Source organism: Genypterus blacodes, unplaced genomic scaffold, assembly GCF_046128005.1.
Source record: "Genypterus blacodes isolate CSIRO-AG114 ecotype Tasmania unplaced genomic scaffold, CSIRO-AGI_Gbla_v1 ptg000039l_1, whole genome shotgun sequence".
In the NCBI taxonomy this organism is placed as follows: domain Eukaryota; kingdom Metazoa; phylum Chordata; class Actinopteri; order Ophidiiformes; family Ophidiidae; genus Genypterus; species Genypterus blacodes.
The window spans coordinates 1,720,001-1,735,943 of NW_027466852.1; the positions used below are offsets into that span (position 1 = coordinate 1,720,001).

Below are 15,943 nucleotides of genomic sequence, written 5' to 3' on the forward strand. Positions count from 1 at the left end.
GTGTAGAAGAGTGTCATAGCTAAAGTGGAGTAGGAGGTGGGGTCAAGGTTAAAACCGTTTTCATGCTAAACACGCTGGCGTCCATCGCTTCACCTCTGTGGACGCCGCTGCCTCAAATTAGCACTTGTTCTTGTTTGATTAGTGTGCTTGTGCATCTGTGTCAGTGTGCGTCTGTGTGCGTGTGTGTTTGGCTTGTTGGCTCCCAGGGCCCGTTTGATTGACGTGAGGTATATGTGAGAAAAGGGCCGTGGAGTGGTGTACATTGTGCACCCCAACAATAGCTTAATCAAACGGCCCAGTGTGGTCTCTTTTGCTGTTTTGTCATCCGACTCCATTGTTTGGGGGCTTCTTTTGTAGCTTCATTCCTTGTTTTAATTGTGCAAGAAATTTACTGTGTATTGTAAGAGCCGAGGCTATTCAGCAGGACTGGCAAGCAGCTTTGTGGAGGGGAGGACCGCGGCGGAGATGTAGGGAAGATTTAGGAGGGATAGGAAAATAAAGAAAGGCTTTTTTTCTCCTCCTGCAGCATGCTGGGAGTTAGCTTACCTCACGCTCACACAGGCTCACAGATGTGCATGTTCGCGTGTACCCACCACCCACACAGTTTATATCTGTACACACAAGACACGCATGCATGCGAAGAAGCACACACACTGATTAATACATCCAGAAATGAGCCCCTCCCCTGCCCCCTGCCAGTCTCCTTCCAGAGCACATCCAGTGATTTGTGACTTCCATAGCTAATCAAGTCCTTAAAAGAAGTCCCATGACCCTATTGTTAGTTCACAGTGTGTTTTTGTTAAACGGCTGCGCTCACTATAATTCCATCGATTCAGCCTTGCAGCAAACAAAACCAGAATGTGTGAAAAGTGCTTCAAATTAATGTTGATAGCGGCTGCGGCAAATCGCTTTTTTATAACCAGAAATGGGCAGATTTGGCTTCACGTGTGATGTAAGCTAACTGGGAGCGCTAGGTTGACTCTTTTCCAATGCAAACTATTGACAACATGGATTTTAACTACGATAGGGCAAACCGTGACATAAGTAGGGACATTTTTCTTGTTACATATTATCTTTGTCTCAAAGTGAAAGAAGTCTTTATTTTATTTGTTCATGGTCATTTTTGGAGGCATTTAGCATGAAGCATAGCTAAGGAGATGTTTTTCAGACCTGAAATGTGCCTTGTGAGATATTGGTGCAGCATGCAGAGCACAATAGGAGGAGCATAGGTGCAATAACAGAGGGTTTACAAACAAGGCAGCACATATTATTACATTTGAATGTCTCCAATGTGCTAAAAATAAAAGAGATAACCAGTGTGTCTGCCCTTTTTTGGCCGTATCCTTTTGGATATCCTGAATGTCTGAAGGCAGCTGGACACATGTGTGCACTTCATCTTCAACAATTTCACTACGATAAGTGTTGCACCGTGGCGCTGTGCCATTACGCACAATGATCCATTGTGGTGACGTAATTAAATCATGTGCAACCAACACCAAACAGCTGCGCATAGCTTCATAAAATGCAAACACAAAACACACACAACTTCTGGTCGGTTTTACAACTGGATTCACAGCTAGGAAATATTAAAAATCCCCAACCCGCGAGGTCACACTGCTCCGTCTGCAAGACAACATGACTGAGGGAAGAGGCCTGTGCGAGCGCTCTGGCCTCGGGGTGTCATTCTTAGAAATACGTCTGGAACTGCTGCAGCCAATATGGAGGAAAACTAAACTAGGAAACTTAACCTCCTGCAGAATCTACCATCTCCTTTATATGAGGTGAATGCATGACTGTGACTGCTTGTTGCATTCCCTTTCACATCACGAGCTGTGGCTGTCTGTGAGTGTGTGTGTAGCAGGTGCACATTGACACACAGTAAAAGCAGATTAGCGAGTGAAATTTGAAACCTTCAATAACACATCTTGCCTCCATCTGATGTTTAATTATGTACATGAGAGACATGATTGGGTTATTGCAAACGTCTCTGCCCGTGGTTTCCCCACAAACAACACCCTCGCACACCCTCACACACACACACTCAAAATGCATGGTGGCCTATTTATTATTGGAGGGGTACTCCAACTGACAAACAAATACCTAGAAATGAAGTCATCTGGCCAGGACGTGTTTACACACACACACTGCTGAGGGATTTTATTGCTGATGTTCCCTTGTAAGCCTCCACCACTCTCCCCAACAGTGCCCCCGCCCCCATGTGTTCCCAAACACACACTTGATCAAAACACAGCGCTCGGTGGTATATTGGACCGCAAAAACCACAGTGCTCTAAAACAAACTTTTCTCATAGAGGCCTTTAGCGTGCAGATTTCCCCACAGTATAGAGCAGAAAGAGGGGAGGACCACCAGACTTGATAACGTGCTGAGGTCAGACATGTTAGCTACCCCGTTTACTCCCGCTTTGGCCCCCCTCTCCAAACTCCCTGTAACAAGATCCTAATAACGAAGCCGGAGCGTATTAGGAGTCAGGCCTCCGACACCACACGGTCCACACAGACTAAACAAGCCCAGTTGATGGAGGAAAGAACTGTTTTTTGGGCGGCGAAACGCATCTAGCGGTGATGCCAGAGAACATAAATACAGAGAGAGTCACCAGGGCCCCTTTGAAACATGTGTGGTGTAATTAATGGTGCTAAGACCTGGGTGGCACTGTCACATAGGAGCTATAAGCCAGGGGGATATGTTTCTGTTGTGATTGTCTCTGTCTCTTACTTTATCTCTCCCGCAATCAAATCTGAGCGAGACTGAAGAAACATCCCACCAGGACTCTGAAGCTTCACTTGCATTTGTAAAAATACCGATTTACACTGCAAGGTCTCAGCGTCGATCGGACGTGCCAAAGAGGAGAAAGATGGGAGTCTCTGTCCAAAAAATAATATGCGATTGGTTTGAATTTGAATGTAACTAAAAGTTTTTTGCCGTTTCACATGAAATTTGATGATGAAGCCGGTAGTGCTCTGATGTGCTGTGTGTGTCTTCTTGCTTTCAAGTGAAAACTGACGTGAGTGTGGAACCAAACTTTTCCAAGGTTTTCTTGATCAGCAGCAAAACACACAAACCACAAACATTTGTGCAATGTTTTCTAAACCAATAAGAGCCAGTGTTCCATCAAGCTGTTTGTACTTTAATGGAATTTCACTTTATTTGTCGTCTCTGCTGAAACAGACCGCAGAGAGACCACGACCACCGCAGTAATACAGCGCGCTGGGTTGTATGTTTGCTGAACTACAGAGTGAAACATCCTGATTTTGACGAGCTGTTGGCAAATTTCCAGTCAAATAGCTGCACATTTATCATATTAGTCATTCGAACTAATTGTAACTCTGGAAAAAAGACTGATGGAACGATTTAGTGACAACAATGTGTTTGGAAGCAAAGTGGACGCAGTTTAACTTGGATTTTTATCTGCACAACAGAAACAAATTAAACTAAGTTACTTATTTTCCCAAATATTAACAGTCGAACAAAAATTGTTTACAGGTGAAGTTTGAGAATCCGCCCTGTATTGCGAGGGGTGAATTCATACAATATGTGAATATCTAGTTTTCAGTGACAATATGTTTTTCACGTGTACTTGGCTTGGCACAAACGATCCACTGCATGAATGATCTCTAATGCTGAGATGCATATGGTAAGGATTATGACCCAAAAGACACACACACACACATTTCATAGCATGAGAGTAAACACACACACAGATGTTGAGTGCACATTAGAAGGCACAGCAATAGGCCAAACTGCACCGCCCAGACGAAGAAAACACGCACTGTTATATGTTAAACCTGTACGTGTGTTTGTGCATGTGCTTAAATTAAATTAGCCAGCGTCTCTGTGCTCCACAACAGGTGCCTATGCCTTTTCCTCCTCTCAGCAGAATAAAACCTGCTGTCAAATGTTCCGAAAATAACCAGCGGTCCATTTTTATGTTGTACGAGGGGGCGAGCGAGGCCGGCAGGTCTGTTGCAGTTTTGCGCTGGTTTACACGTTTTGCAATGGTACATTTACTGTCCAGGTGTTGCTTTGTGTTTGTTCTGGCTGACAGAAATGTTCATGCGATGGCTTGTTCAAGGGGATAAAGGTTCTGGTCACGGTGATGTGTGTGTGTGTGTGTGTGTGTGTGTGTGTGTGTGTGTGGGTGGGTGAGTGGGGGAAGCAACTTGAAGTGAAGTGAGACAAAAGAGTAGGATGTCACTGCTCTAAAATGTGAGATTCAACACTCCAAGATCCATGAGGACATGATGGAATATAGACCGCCCATCTTATCATCACACTTACTTATTGACAATTACAACATTGACAATTGTACCTTTTGGGGTCCACCAGCTTGTAGAGTTTCCCACTGTGTGATTGCGACATACTTTTACTGCTCGCCAGTATGTAGACCTCACCTGGAGCAAAAAAAAAGGAGAAGCCACATGAAAACGGTCCATCTGCGTGATTTTCATTACATTCTAGGCAAGGAGAGGAAACAAAAGAAGAGGAAAGGAAGGCGACATGACACAAGACCAGTGCAGTGAGAGGAAGACCAGAGGAGAAGCTCAGGCTTCTGCAGGCACTGCACTTGCCAAGGGGGTTTTAACGAGACAACTGGATACTCACGGCTGGGAACCAGGCGGATAATTAAATGAGGAACAAGCCCGCAAGAAAGTTCCATAAGGGGACAAATTGTAAACATCTGTGGGGCCCATATTTTGGGACACATGCCCGCCATTATTGCACCACGTGCAAATTATGATCAAATGCAGGAATCTTTTAAATACTTCTTCAAATAACAACTCCAGCAGTCGGTTAGAGCAGCAGCTGAGAGGAACCATGGCTGAGTGAGCGAGCCTCAACAGGACGCTCTCCTTGGCTTAGGCCTTGACTTAGCCCTAGGCTTAATCAAATCAAAGGTACGTTAGTTTGTGGTTTGTAGTGTCGCATCCTGGTCCTTTAACTAGATTTCTTGCTCCTATGCAAGTCGCTCTGTGTTAGTGTAAAACGGGACAATCATCTCGTTAAACACCCAAATGGAAAATTCCACACGAGGAGGTTTCATGTAAATACACCAACCATTGTTACATATACAATACACAATGACTCTAAGCAATGGTTTTTCCATAGTTTTGACATCAGTTGTTTGAAGTCAACAAGACTTCAAGGCTGCGTGTTCTAACACCCCACAGTGAACCCAACAGACACAAACTCCCACTCGTTTCGATATAAGGGAGAACTAAATGAAGTTGGTGTAATTCCCATATTTCCGGTATCACCCTTTCTAATCACCACTGCACTGACCCAGTTCGTCCTCTCCGAAGCCCAAGATGTGTCCGACCAGCGTGGATCCGCAGGCACCAGCGGGGCCCAGACACAGAGCTTTCTCCTGCCACTGTTCGCCACTCTCCAATCCCGATAACGAAGACTTCTGGAGGATCCGCAGGTTGCTGAAATGCCAAAACACATACAGGAAACAAAAACTCTGATCAATTACAGCAACCACAAATCATGGTTCATGGGAGAGACAAGAGTGCGAGTCGCGGTAGTTGAGAATAACACGTTTCATTGACCTCCATCCTTCTTTTCCACTCCGCGCTTCAAAACGTGTCACGTAATACTTATCCTTTTAGTTTCAAAATAAACATCATGCCAGAACCTTCACTCAGCCTCAACAATACACCCCAAAGCTATAATGAGGAACAGAATTAACCGACCAAACGTAATGCCAACTCCTGATATTGTTCCCCCCTCTCCCCACCCCCCCAACTATTTGCTTCCTTTGTTTACCCGAGTATCAGTGTTTGACATAAGCAAAGTAGGATAAATTACAAACCAAAGAAATGTGTGAACAGCGCCGAGTTGAGCCGTATTGATGACAGTAACAAAACGCCCGTGTTTTCCCCAGTGTGGATAGAACATTGTGTTTACTTTGGCGCATGCAGATGCAAGGGACACATTTTTCAATTTGAGAAGGAAAAGAAGAGTCATGTACGTCTCAGTAACCGCCGTGATGTTTCTGATAACTCATAAATCAGCCGCGCTTGAATACACCAAGTGGGCTCAGAATCAGGGAAGGCTCAGTTTCCCAGACGTATGAAGTATGCGAGAATGGAGTTGACCGAGATTTCGCAACATGTTGCAGCTTTGTTAGTGGCGCACACACTTACCCGTTTTTATCTCCGAAAACGTAACTGCCGTACAGCCGTCTGGACTGGCAGCCCCTATAGATGAAGCCCCCCACTGGTGCTGCTCCTACAGTGGACTGCAGGTCATAGATGGAGGGCTCGTTTTCTACACAGGGACAAGAAGCAAAAGGTCTGATTGACACACTGTGTGATCCATACATACTGCACAGAATAAATGCTCAAAAGTACATGTAAATAATGCATTGGTGCTTTAAAAACAAGAGATGTGGATGTAGTGAAGAAGAAATGATCCCTGCTGACTGCGTTCATTCAACAGTACCTGATGCTGTGTGATTCCTATTAGAGAGACTTTAATTTCATTGACGAGAAAAAGAGGCTGAAAATTCATTCTTCATTTCAATAGGACAGGAATATAATTGAAGATTGCTCCCTCGCCTGCCAGCAAGGACTTTTATACGTGTTTATCAAACTGAAGGAGTATATTAATCTTTTATTCATAAGTGGGATACTGAGGGAATATGGCATGTTTTCTTGGCAAAAGCAAATATGAATGGGGCTTCTTTGGCTCTGAAACTCTATGATGGAGGACTGGGTGCACTCCCTTTTTCCAAATGTAAGCACTGTGGAGTTTTAGTGACTTGGTAAATCAGGCATGGAGCCAGGTGAGAGGTGGTCTGTGAAACGGAGCCCGCTCTGAATCCAGGATGAGGAGTTATCTCAGGCTGCCAGAGTGACGCTCAGTGTGTGGCACAGATAACCAGCCGCAATGTAATTCCAAACAAATGGCAATAATTTGTTCTTGGTGAAGATAAGTAGGCTAAGCATTGTGAAGACGCTGCTGCTATTGATTATTTTCTCATTGTGAGAGGAGCCAGAACGAGGCTCAGCTGTGTTTTTAAACGGCGTGGAGCTGTCATCTTGATAGTCATTGTTGCTGACAGCTATAAATCATGTTTGTGGACGCAATCTCACATTCCCTTGGCAAATACGCACTGTACAAGCGAGGAATTTTTCTAGATCACATCATTCTTACGTTTAAACTTTGCTCTCTCTGCTCTGGACCTGACGTGTTTGTGAATAATTTGGATACGCACCAAAAGGCTGCGCTCTTACAAAATGAAAGGCATTTGTAACAACAGATGTCATATTCAGCAGAATGAATATGTTAGGGGATCCAAAACAACAGCGGATTTTCATAAGATTCCACCAAACTCTCTAATCACATAAAACTCCTGCAAAGGTCACACTGTTCCTCCTTAATTGGACAACATAATGACTTACACGCAACCTCACAAAGGTAAATGTTAGCTCACCATAATCTTTCCCCTTAACAATCTCCAGTATTCTCCCTGCTGATGAGTTTCTGCCACTGGCGTCTGTACACAGAATCAAGAGGGTCCCGTTGTCGTCCTGTTGCCGATCCACTGCGCACCTACGAATTCGGGAGAAACAGCAATGATTTCTACAGTATGTGAAAGCAAAAGCATGTTTTCATCAGTCGTAGGCGTCACACTTTCACCCACCTGCCTGGGTCGTGTAATCCATGGGCAAAGATTTCGGGCGGCTGGTTGGTGCTGTTGAAGTAGGGGTTGTTTCGCGGTATAGAATACGGTGATGTACAAAAGTCCGTGTCGACATCTACCCTTAGGACAGATCCTGTGAAATCACTGCGTTCAAACACATACGAGACGATGAGTAGGAGGGAAAATGTGATTTGTGTCAGCAAATGAAGATTGAAGTGAGAGTTGATTTGTGATTCCGATCCGGGGCCACACTGTGATCCTTTGACCTCCACTCTCACCTGAGTCCGTCCATCTCCTCCATGTCATCCAGCGTGATCATGCCATCCCCCAAGATGATGTGCAGCAGACCATCAGGGCCAAACAGTAATTGGCCTCCTAGATGTTTCCTGTGCAGCTCCGCCACTTCCATTAGCACCCGCACAGTCCTGGTGTCCACCTGGTTCGGGTTTTTCCTAAGGATGGAAACACACACCATGTCATCTTCAATGAGTTTTTGGCAGTGTGTAGACTACTTAATCAGCACCTCTCATAGTATCTACAGATTTAACACACCAACATGATTCCATACACTTGTGTTCCACTTTGGATGTTCTACAGTCAATTCAAGAACAATTGCGGAAATTGAATCAACGGTTTAATAAGTAATATGCTGATGAGAAGTGATATCATGACCTGCAAAGGAAACGCTGACACAACACAGCGAACCAAATCCCACATTAACTGAGTTTGTTGTCTGGAGACATTTAGTCTAAATCCACTGTATCATCTCATCTCAAAGACATTGGGTGGATCCCTTAAGAAGTAACACAGGCTTCAAAATGTTGCACAATTGGTAATGCAATGTGAGCACTTGGGCTTGGTAACAACAACAAATATCTCCTGATGTTGTTTTGGGCGAGGTGTTTAAAGTCCTGTTGTTTTTACAGGCAGCTCTCCAAAGGGACATACATGCTTTAAACTGTCATTCCTGTGCTGGATGCTTCAATTAACGCCTAAACTCCGCAGTCGCCACGGCTGTGGAGTGCCAAGACGATGATTGTCATTTGAAAAAATTGCATCGTTAAAAATCAAACGTACAACTGTGATTATGCAAAATTAAAACGCAAGACTAAAACATATTCGTGAGAGAAGATTGTTTTCTTAATCACGGGTCATTGTGAAAGGGAGTGTGAAGTATCCATGCAGCGTGAGGCAAAAACATCACAGTCATCACAGAGGAAAATGCGTCGCCAGCACACATTCAGCAAAACCTACACAAGCATAATTGGGTAACAGCAACACTAAACCTACTTTCAAGGCTTTGCAAATGACAAAATTATTGTTTTTTATGTTGCACAGAGAAAAATTGCTCTGTTTCTCAAACATGCTGTTCAAACAGTCCACATCATACAGGAATTTTACCCTCACGAGTCTCAGGAGTTTCACGCATCTTGCATTCATGGATAGATAATAAGTAATCAAACACTTTTGGTCAAATAAGTGGGATTTATGTGCAGAACTACAAGAAATCGGTGTACGTTAATGGATTCAGCTTATGTGTTCTAAGAGGCGAGCTGGGGCTTTGCTGTGCTTTCATGCAGCCACTAATCCATATTTAAGGACAGATCTGGCACACAATTCTCCCATTACCTTGACACGGTGTATTCGACCACACGGAGAATGTGGTCGTGTGGCCCGATGGCCCAGCGCTCTTGGTTGGTGGTGTAGGAGACGTAGAGTTTGCCATTCTTCTTGTAATTGGGGTGGAATGCCATGCTTAGCAGGCCCCTTTCATCTCCGCCCTGCAGTCAGATGAGAAACACAAAAGATCCAGGAGTTAATTATGTCCCTACATCGCCTTTCCGAGGCTGTGCAGTGCTGGAATCACAGCCATTCCGTAACCCTCCCCTCCCCTCAGTCATCTTCATCATCACCATCATCATCACCCAGACCACTACATACAACCCCTGCAGACCCACCCACTTTCTTTAATTGTTCAACCTCTCTAATCCATTTTTTTCTATTTATCCATCACATTCCGTTTCACACCCCTACCATTCTCTCCTTCTTTCTCTTTCTCTTTCTCTTTCTCTTTCTCCCCCCTGCCCTGTTTCACTTCGCACCTCCTTCGCCAGCCTCCCTGAATATACCATTACAGACCATTATAAAGCGTTTGACTCCGGGTATAGAGCCGCACCTCCTCTACAACCCCCCACCCCTGCCAAGTTTGTCTTCCCTCCAGCCTGGTTATGCGCGCTTGTCCTTAGGGTCGGGGGGCCCCCGTGACGCCCAGGCCCTCCCGGTGGCCTCCATTGTGCGGTGATTTGTGTGTGTAATCTTTGGGGGATATCCGTGAATGCTGCGCTGAGTGGCTGAAAGAATTTATTAGCTCACTCACAGTTCATAGAGAGCACAAAAGTGCAGAGTGCTTCAGTCCGTGCTTTTTGCTCCCCCGTCCCCTCGCTCTGTCTTGGTTTACACAAAATCCATGCAAAATTTGAGGCTGGAAAGGGGGGGGGGGGGGGGGCAGGGGAGAATGCAGTAAAAGAGGAAAAAAGAAAACCTAAACAAGGAAGGAGCTGCCAACTCCCACTGTCTTGGCAACATGTTTAGAAAACATCTAAATTGCTTGTGTAATATGTAAACCTTTGTCTCACCCTGGAGGCAGCTACATCAGTTGTCACTACCATGGTGGTCCTCCCATCATAGTTAGCTGTAATAATCAGCTATAGCATTTCATTCCCTAGGCAAGGCAAGGCAGGTCGGCCCCTTTTTTTTATGTTGCACTCTCCCTCACTATTTCTTCTTGACAAAAGAATGAACAGAATGCTGGGCTTAGGTGTGAAGAATGTTTATGAAGTGGTCCCCCTGTGATTCTCTGTTTCTCTGACAAGGGAAAAAAACATCATGGGGAGATACCAGCTTATGTGTGGCAAACAAACAACAACGCTGTTTGCAATTAACATGGTTGCGTCATCCCTCAGGTATTCCCTCTTTAAAAAATTGGAGAAGAGAGAAGTCTTAGTTTGGACTATAATGGTATCACTGGATAGGTGTAGTCTGTGTCGCCGGCCAAGAAACACACATCATAAATTTTGCTGGATCTCCCTGTTCTGTTTGGACTGTACTGGGTCTGACCCGGTCAAACATAGCGGTGACACGGGTCAAATGCGAATGCGAAAAGCCGTGACTCCTCGCAAAGGAATGTACTTGAAATACCAACCAGCAACGATTGAGACATACTACGCCACGGGGTTCTGTCATTCCTAATACGAAGGAAAACATTGTGAAAGTTGACAAATAAAGAAATAAAGGCGCGAGTTCCAAAACTATTTATGAGCACTACTTAAAGTCAGTTCGCTAAAGTCAAATAAAAAAAAGAGTTATATGCAGGGAGGCGATGCAACATGACGTACAGCTGGATGTGAGCTGGAGCGCAGGCAAGAATGTCAAGAGGAAATCAAACCTGGAGGGGAGCGACGCTTGATCCTTATGTTGGATTTGGGGATGCAGTGACCCCGATCCCCAAAATAAACACAGAGCAGAATTCCAAAGAGGCTGAGATCCACAGCCAAAAGGGGACCACCCTGATACACGGACTTGAAATATTAGCTCTCCCTTTGCTAATGATTAGCTCCTTCAGCATCAGGCAAACTGCAGCGCTGGCACCAATGTCATAGCAAACAAACTGTCTGATAGAAAACCTGTCAGGAACAGAGCCAATCCCAGAAGATACCTTGATTAAAAGAAGACTGAGTGCCAACCTGTGGACTGATGGTGGAAATACCGCTGTCTGAGCCGCATTCGGGGGTAAGATATTCTTGGCACGGTTTCTCATCAGTTTGAGGTGTTCACATGTGCATGTTGGTGTGGTGAGAGGCAGTAATCTTGCTCTTGCTAAAATGTCAGGACCCAAAGGCCTACAGTCGGTCGTTGATGCTGTTATAATGATCTGTCTCCGAACCTCTGTCCAGCTACACATTTTTACCATCACATTGCTACGTAAAATTTGGAGCACATTTTTTTCCATTTCCCTCTTTGTCTTTTTTATGACTGTAATCATTCTTCCACAGCCGGGCTGAATCTCACACAAGGTATTATCTCTTCATTTTTCACAGACACCTGCCTCTGCATTCCCCTTTCTCCCTCCAATTCTGCTCTCTGGGGCTCCGGTTTTATTCGGCGGAAAGGTTGGGAAAGGGCGCCGTTGTCATCTCCCAACTCACTGCGTTCGCGTGCGAGTGTGAACACTCTCTGAACGAGCAGGAGCTGTGAAACACAGCGCAACCTGTACCCAGCTGTCTTTGAGACCAGTGTCACCTCTGTTGATCTTGTTGTTGTTACCATGAGCCTTTTGATCCTTGCTGGCTTGTTAGTGTTCCTCTACTAAAAGAAGCCAAAAAACAACATTCTGAGATATCCAGACCTCACACATCCACACACACACAAACTCTATCCACACACTCACTTGACATGTGTCTCAAAATCCAGAGCAACCCCTATGATATACCCATCATAACTGTTGCAGGGGTCAGGTCATGTTCTGATGGTGGAACACCCAGAGAAAAGCCATGCAGACACGGGGACAACATGCAAACCAGGACTGGAGTCTAACCCGGGACTCGGTGGGGCTCCTTACTCTATGTGTGTACGAGAGAGCAACACCGAGCCTGTGACTGGAGGCTGAGGACGTCCAGCAGCTGTCGGTGGAGCCGGGACAGAAAGAATAACACGCCGTGACCTATTTGTTTTAACAGTGAAATATTTTATTGCCGGCCCCCTCGCCCCTTGTTACACAGGCTAATACACTTCACTGGAGAGTCAACTTTGGATTGTTGCTCACAGATGGCTTAATTTGTAAAACTCACAGACGCAACTCCTCCCCAGAGTGTTTACGACTGTCACAGTGGACGACGCTGCCATTAATTGAACAGAAGCTGAAGTTGAGCATTGTCTACAAATACTGCTACACAGAACAGAGGACAGGGCTGATTAATATGAAAGAGTATTTATGTTACAACTATAGCAACTGCAGCAACTGAAAAATGTTGCCTTCACCTCAAATAAGTTAAATTCAACTTTGTTACCTCGTCTTTATTTTACTAGGTTTTGCCATCGTGGCGATTGAATGTGCTCTAAGTATCATCACTTACATCACTATAGAGCATTACGCAACATTTGTCTGCTGTGAGAACTGCTGTCCGACATGCACTCAAGGCAAAAACACAACTGAGTGTAATGAGACCTGCCTGCCTCACACTTTCCAATTACTTACTGCCCAAGATTTACATTCTTTGCAGAATTATTCAGCATTTGTCCTCTCAACAAAACATAATATCCAGATTTATTCTTTAGTCGCCTCAGCACTGGCTTCATAGTCAAAGGTTGCCATGGAGTATCCAATCCAATCCAGCGTGGATAGCTTAGCTTCTATAAAATAGCTCAAATGGGGACTGGAGATAGTGTTTCAGCAGAAGGAGAACACCCACAGTGTAGCTCGGAGCGCACACCACCATAGCGCCGCATTGTTTCTGAGCAGTTCGGCTTAATTGGCACCGGGGGATCCGCGGAAGGAGAGAGGGAGGGGGACAGAAGAGCAGGAGGAAACACAGAACATTACAATCAAAGCATGTGCACAGGGCCAATGATAAAGCCGTTATCTGGCCCCGTCCCTGGGGGGCCCCGGTTTCCTCTCTCTGTATAAAGGCAGCTTCATCCTGTTGATGCAGCCAGTAAACACCTTCGCCCTCCTCAGGTCCTGTCCACCCCATGTGGCTGGGGGCCTGTTCTCACAGAATAGGACTCCAGGGGGATTGAGCCTCTTCTAATGGTCAAAGTGATCATTTTACCCGCTACCAGTTTGGGTTGAAAGGAGATAAGAGCGCACGGCGGAGGAGGGGGAGCGTCCCGCAGGGGGCAGTTACACATTCAGTCGCCGTGCTCTGTTTGACTCCCCGTAAGCATCGCGTCTTGACAGTGGACGAGCAGGAGGCATGCGTGATAGATAAACTTCCTGTCTTGGAGTGTGCCTCCCAAACATCCTCGCTGCTCCATCTCTTCGTGCGATCGCCATTATCTTTGCAATTTCCGACTTTTCAAAATTCTAACTCTCTGCTGAATTAGGGGGCCGTGCAGATTAGTGCCAGAACTCTGAGAACTGCAAGTGAGAAATCCAGAGATTCCTCAGACCTATTACAAATGTATTTACATATTTGGATAATACTTGAATGCGTTCAGGGAATATTGCAGGATTTCTATCGTGCCACCTGTGGTCACACATTTTTTGAATATTGGATGGAATTTGTTAGGTGGAGCAGTGAAGTAACGTAATAAAAAATGAAAATGCACTGGGAACGGCTGATACTAACTCAACTTGAACAAAGGAACTCACAAAGTAGAAGTATGTTGCTTTTGTGTCTAACCAATGAGCCTAAACATAAAGACTGTCGACATTTGCCATACTGCAGCACTCTGCATCACCAGCAATCAGCCATTATCGCAGACACCTGTGGCTCATTACACACACCTGCACATCGTTATATCCCTGGACTTCTCATCAGAGTTGACTTGTGCTGTTGTTTGTTTGCTTGTTTACTGTGTTGTTAGTTTTCTGTCAATTTGCACTTGCAACCTGCTCCCACTACATACTCCCATGACTGTAGTGTGATGTAGTGTTGATAGGATCTCTGTTCCAAGCATTAACCTTCCACTAAATCATTAAAATCTATTGCATAGTTTTAAAATTGCCCTAATAACTAATGACTTAACTTACACCCCCATACAAAAAGGGCAAAACTCTAAAGACAGTCATTATATTCAACTGTATAGCCGCACTTACTCTGACAACCGGATTTCCTTATCTTGTCCCCTTGTGAGATAGGCAGACTTCCGTGATAGCGTGTCAGTGGCTTTATGTGTTAAAGAAACCACAGTGTTCTCAGCACGTCTCTCTCCTTGTCACTAACCATTTATTGTTTTATCCATTACGAGATTCAGCGGAGAGCGCGCGTATGATAGAAGATATGTGTTTTGGATTTGCAGACACGGTTTGATTTAAGGAACAACCTAATCCTGAGAGACACTCCATGAGCTGCATGTGGTTACGACTGTGACACATTACCATTTGTCATTCTAGCCACCATGTGGGGTTGCAGAACCATTATTGGAACAATGTGGGACACATTACCGAAGCCATTAACCCATCCTGTGAGAATTAGCAGAAAATTAGCAGCGAGTGCGATGTGTACGTACAGTTAATTAGCAGATAATAGTGTAATTGTTAGCCACAGTCACAATTGATGAATGGCTGCCTGTTTGCTGTAATTATGAAATTCAATGCTAATGGTGAGCACCACTTTGAGGGGGTTTGCCTTGGCAGGAGAAGTTACACACAGACAGCAAAAATAAGTCCACGAGTTTACATAGGTGTGAACATTTCTGGTGTAAATACTGTGGTTGAGGCAATTCTCCACCACACTCTTAAAATGAAGCAACAGAAAGACTTTATACTCAAATACCAAAGACCATTCCTGTTCATATCAGGGCTCACGTTACTTCTGCCATGTTATTTCTGTAACCGTGTCATTCCTGAAGGAGGCAAAAGGCCTCGTTTCTCGTTCCTACCTTCAGTCCGCTCTGCACCAGCTTGTGGATGTCCAGGAAAGGCTCTTTGAGCAGCTCCAGCTCGTGGGTGAGTATCCTGACAATTCCCTCCCTTTCCAGGACAAAGAGCCGCTGGGATCCATCCCCACAGTGGACCACAGCCACCGGCTGCCTCAGACCACTCAACACCTCCTGGGCACAGTAGCAGTTGTGTTTGTGTTTCCTGGGTTACCGGGGGGGGGGGAACAAAAGGTCAGAGACTGATGGTGATGGCAAAACATTATAAAGTAGAGCAGCATAGGAGAATTGAAAGCTGTGTGGTTTTATCTGGAAGGCGCTGTGAGAAGTGTATCTGAAACTGTAACATATCGTCTGATCAAAAATGACAACTGATGTGCGGGAACAGCCAAAGCTATGACACCGCCAACACAACACACAAGGTCAGACATGCTCTCCATTTGATTACAACCAGGAGGAGGACTGTTTTCCATTGAGCACAATTTACTCTTATATTTTATTTTCTGTCTTATTGTCATTTGAACTTTAAATGTATGTCTAAAGAAATTAAAATACAAATCAAATAAGTATCTTTGTATTTCCATCCACTTTGCAGTCTGAGGCTCACAGTAACTGACGGCCATGTTTGCTCTTTTTCCTAATGCCTTGGTTTGAAAGTGGAAAAGAAGACATAACGTT

General features: G+C 44.9%; 1 protein-coding gene across 1 annotated transcript in view; it reads right to left on the reverse strand.

The window, feature by feature from the left end:
- Positions 1-15,943, reverse strand: part of hhip (hedgehog interacting protein) — a 30,232-nt gene that overhangs the window by 4,533 nt on the left and 9,756 nt on the right. The window contains exons 4-11 of the mRNA XM_076147959.1: positions 15,269-15,470; positions 9,296-9,447; positions 7,945-8,118; positions 7,667-7,810; positions 7,457-7,575; positions 6,165-6,288; positions 5,299-5,444; positions 4,328-4,409 (exon numbers count right to left, since the gene is read on the reverse strand). Of these exons, the coding sequence (XP_076004074.1) occupies positions 4,328-4,409; positions 5,299-5,444; positions 6,165-6,288; positions 7,457-7,575; positions 7,667-7,810; positions 7,945-8,118; positions 9,296-9,447; positions 15,269-15,470 (1,143 nt within the window). The remainder of the gene's footprint in view (positions 1-4,327; positions 4,410-5,298; positions 5,445-6,164; positions 6,289-7,456; positions 7,576-7,666; positions 7,811-7,944; positions 8,119-9,295; positions 9,448-15,268; positions 15,471-15,943) is intronic.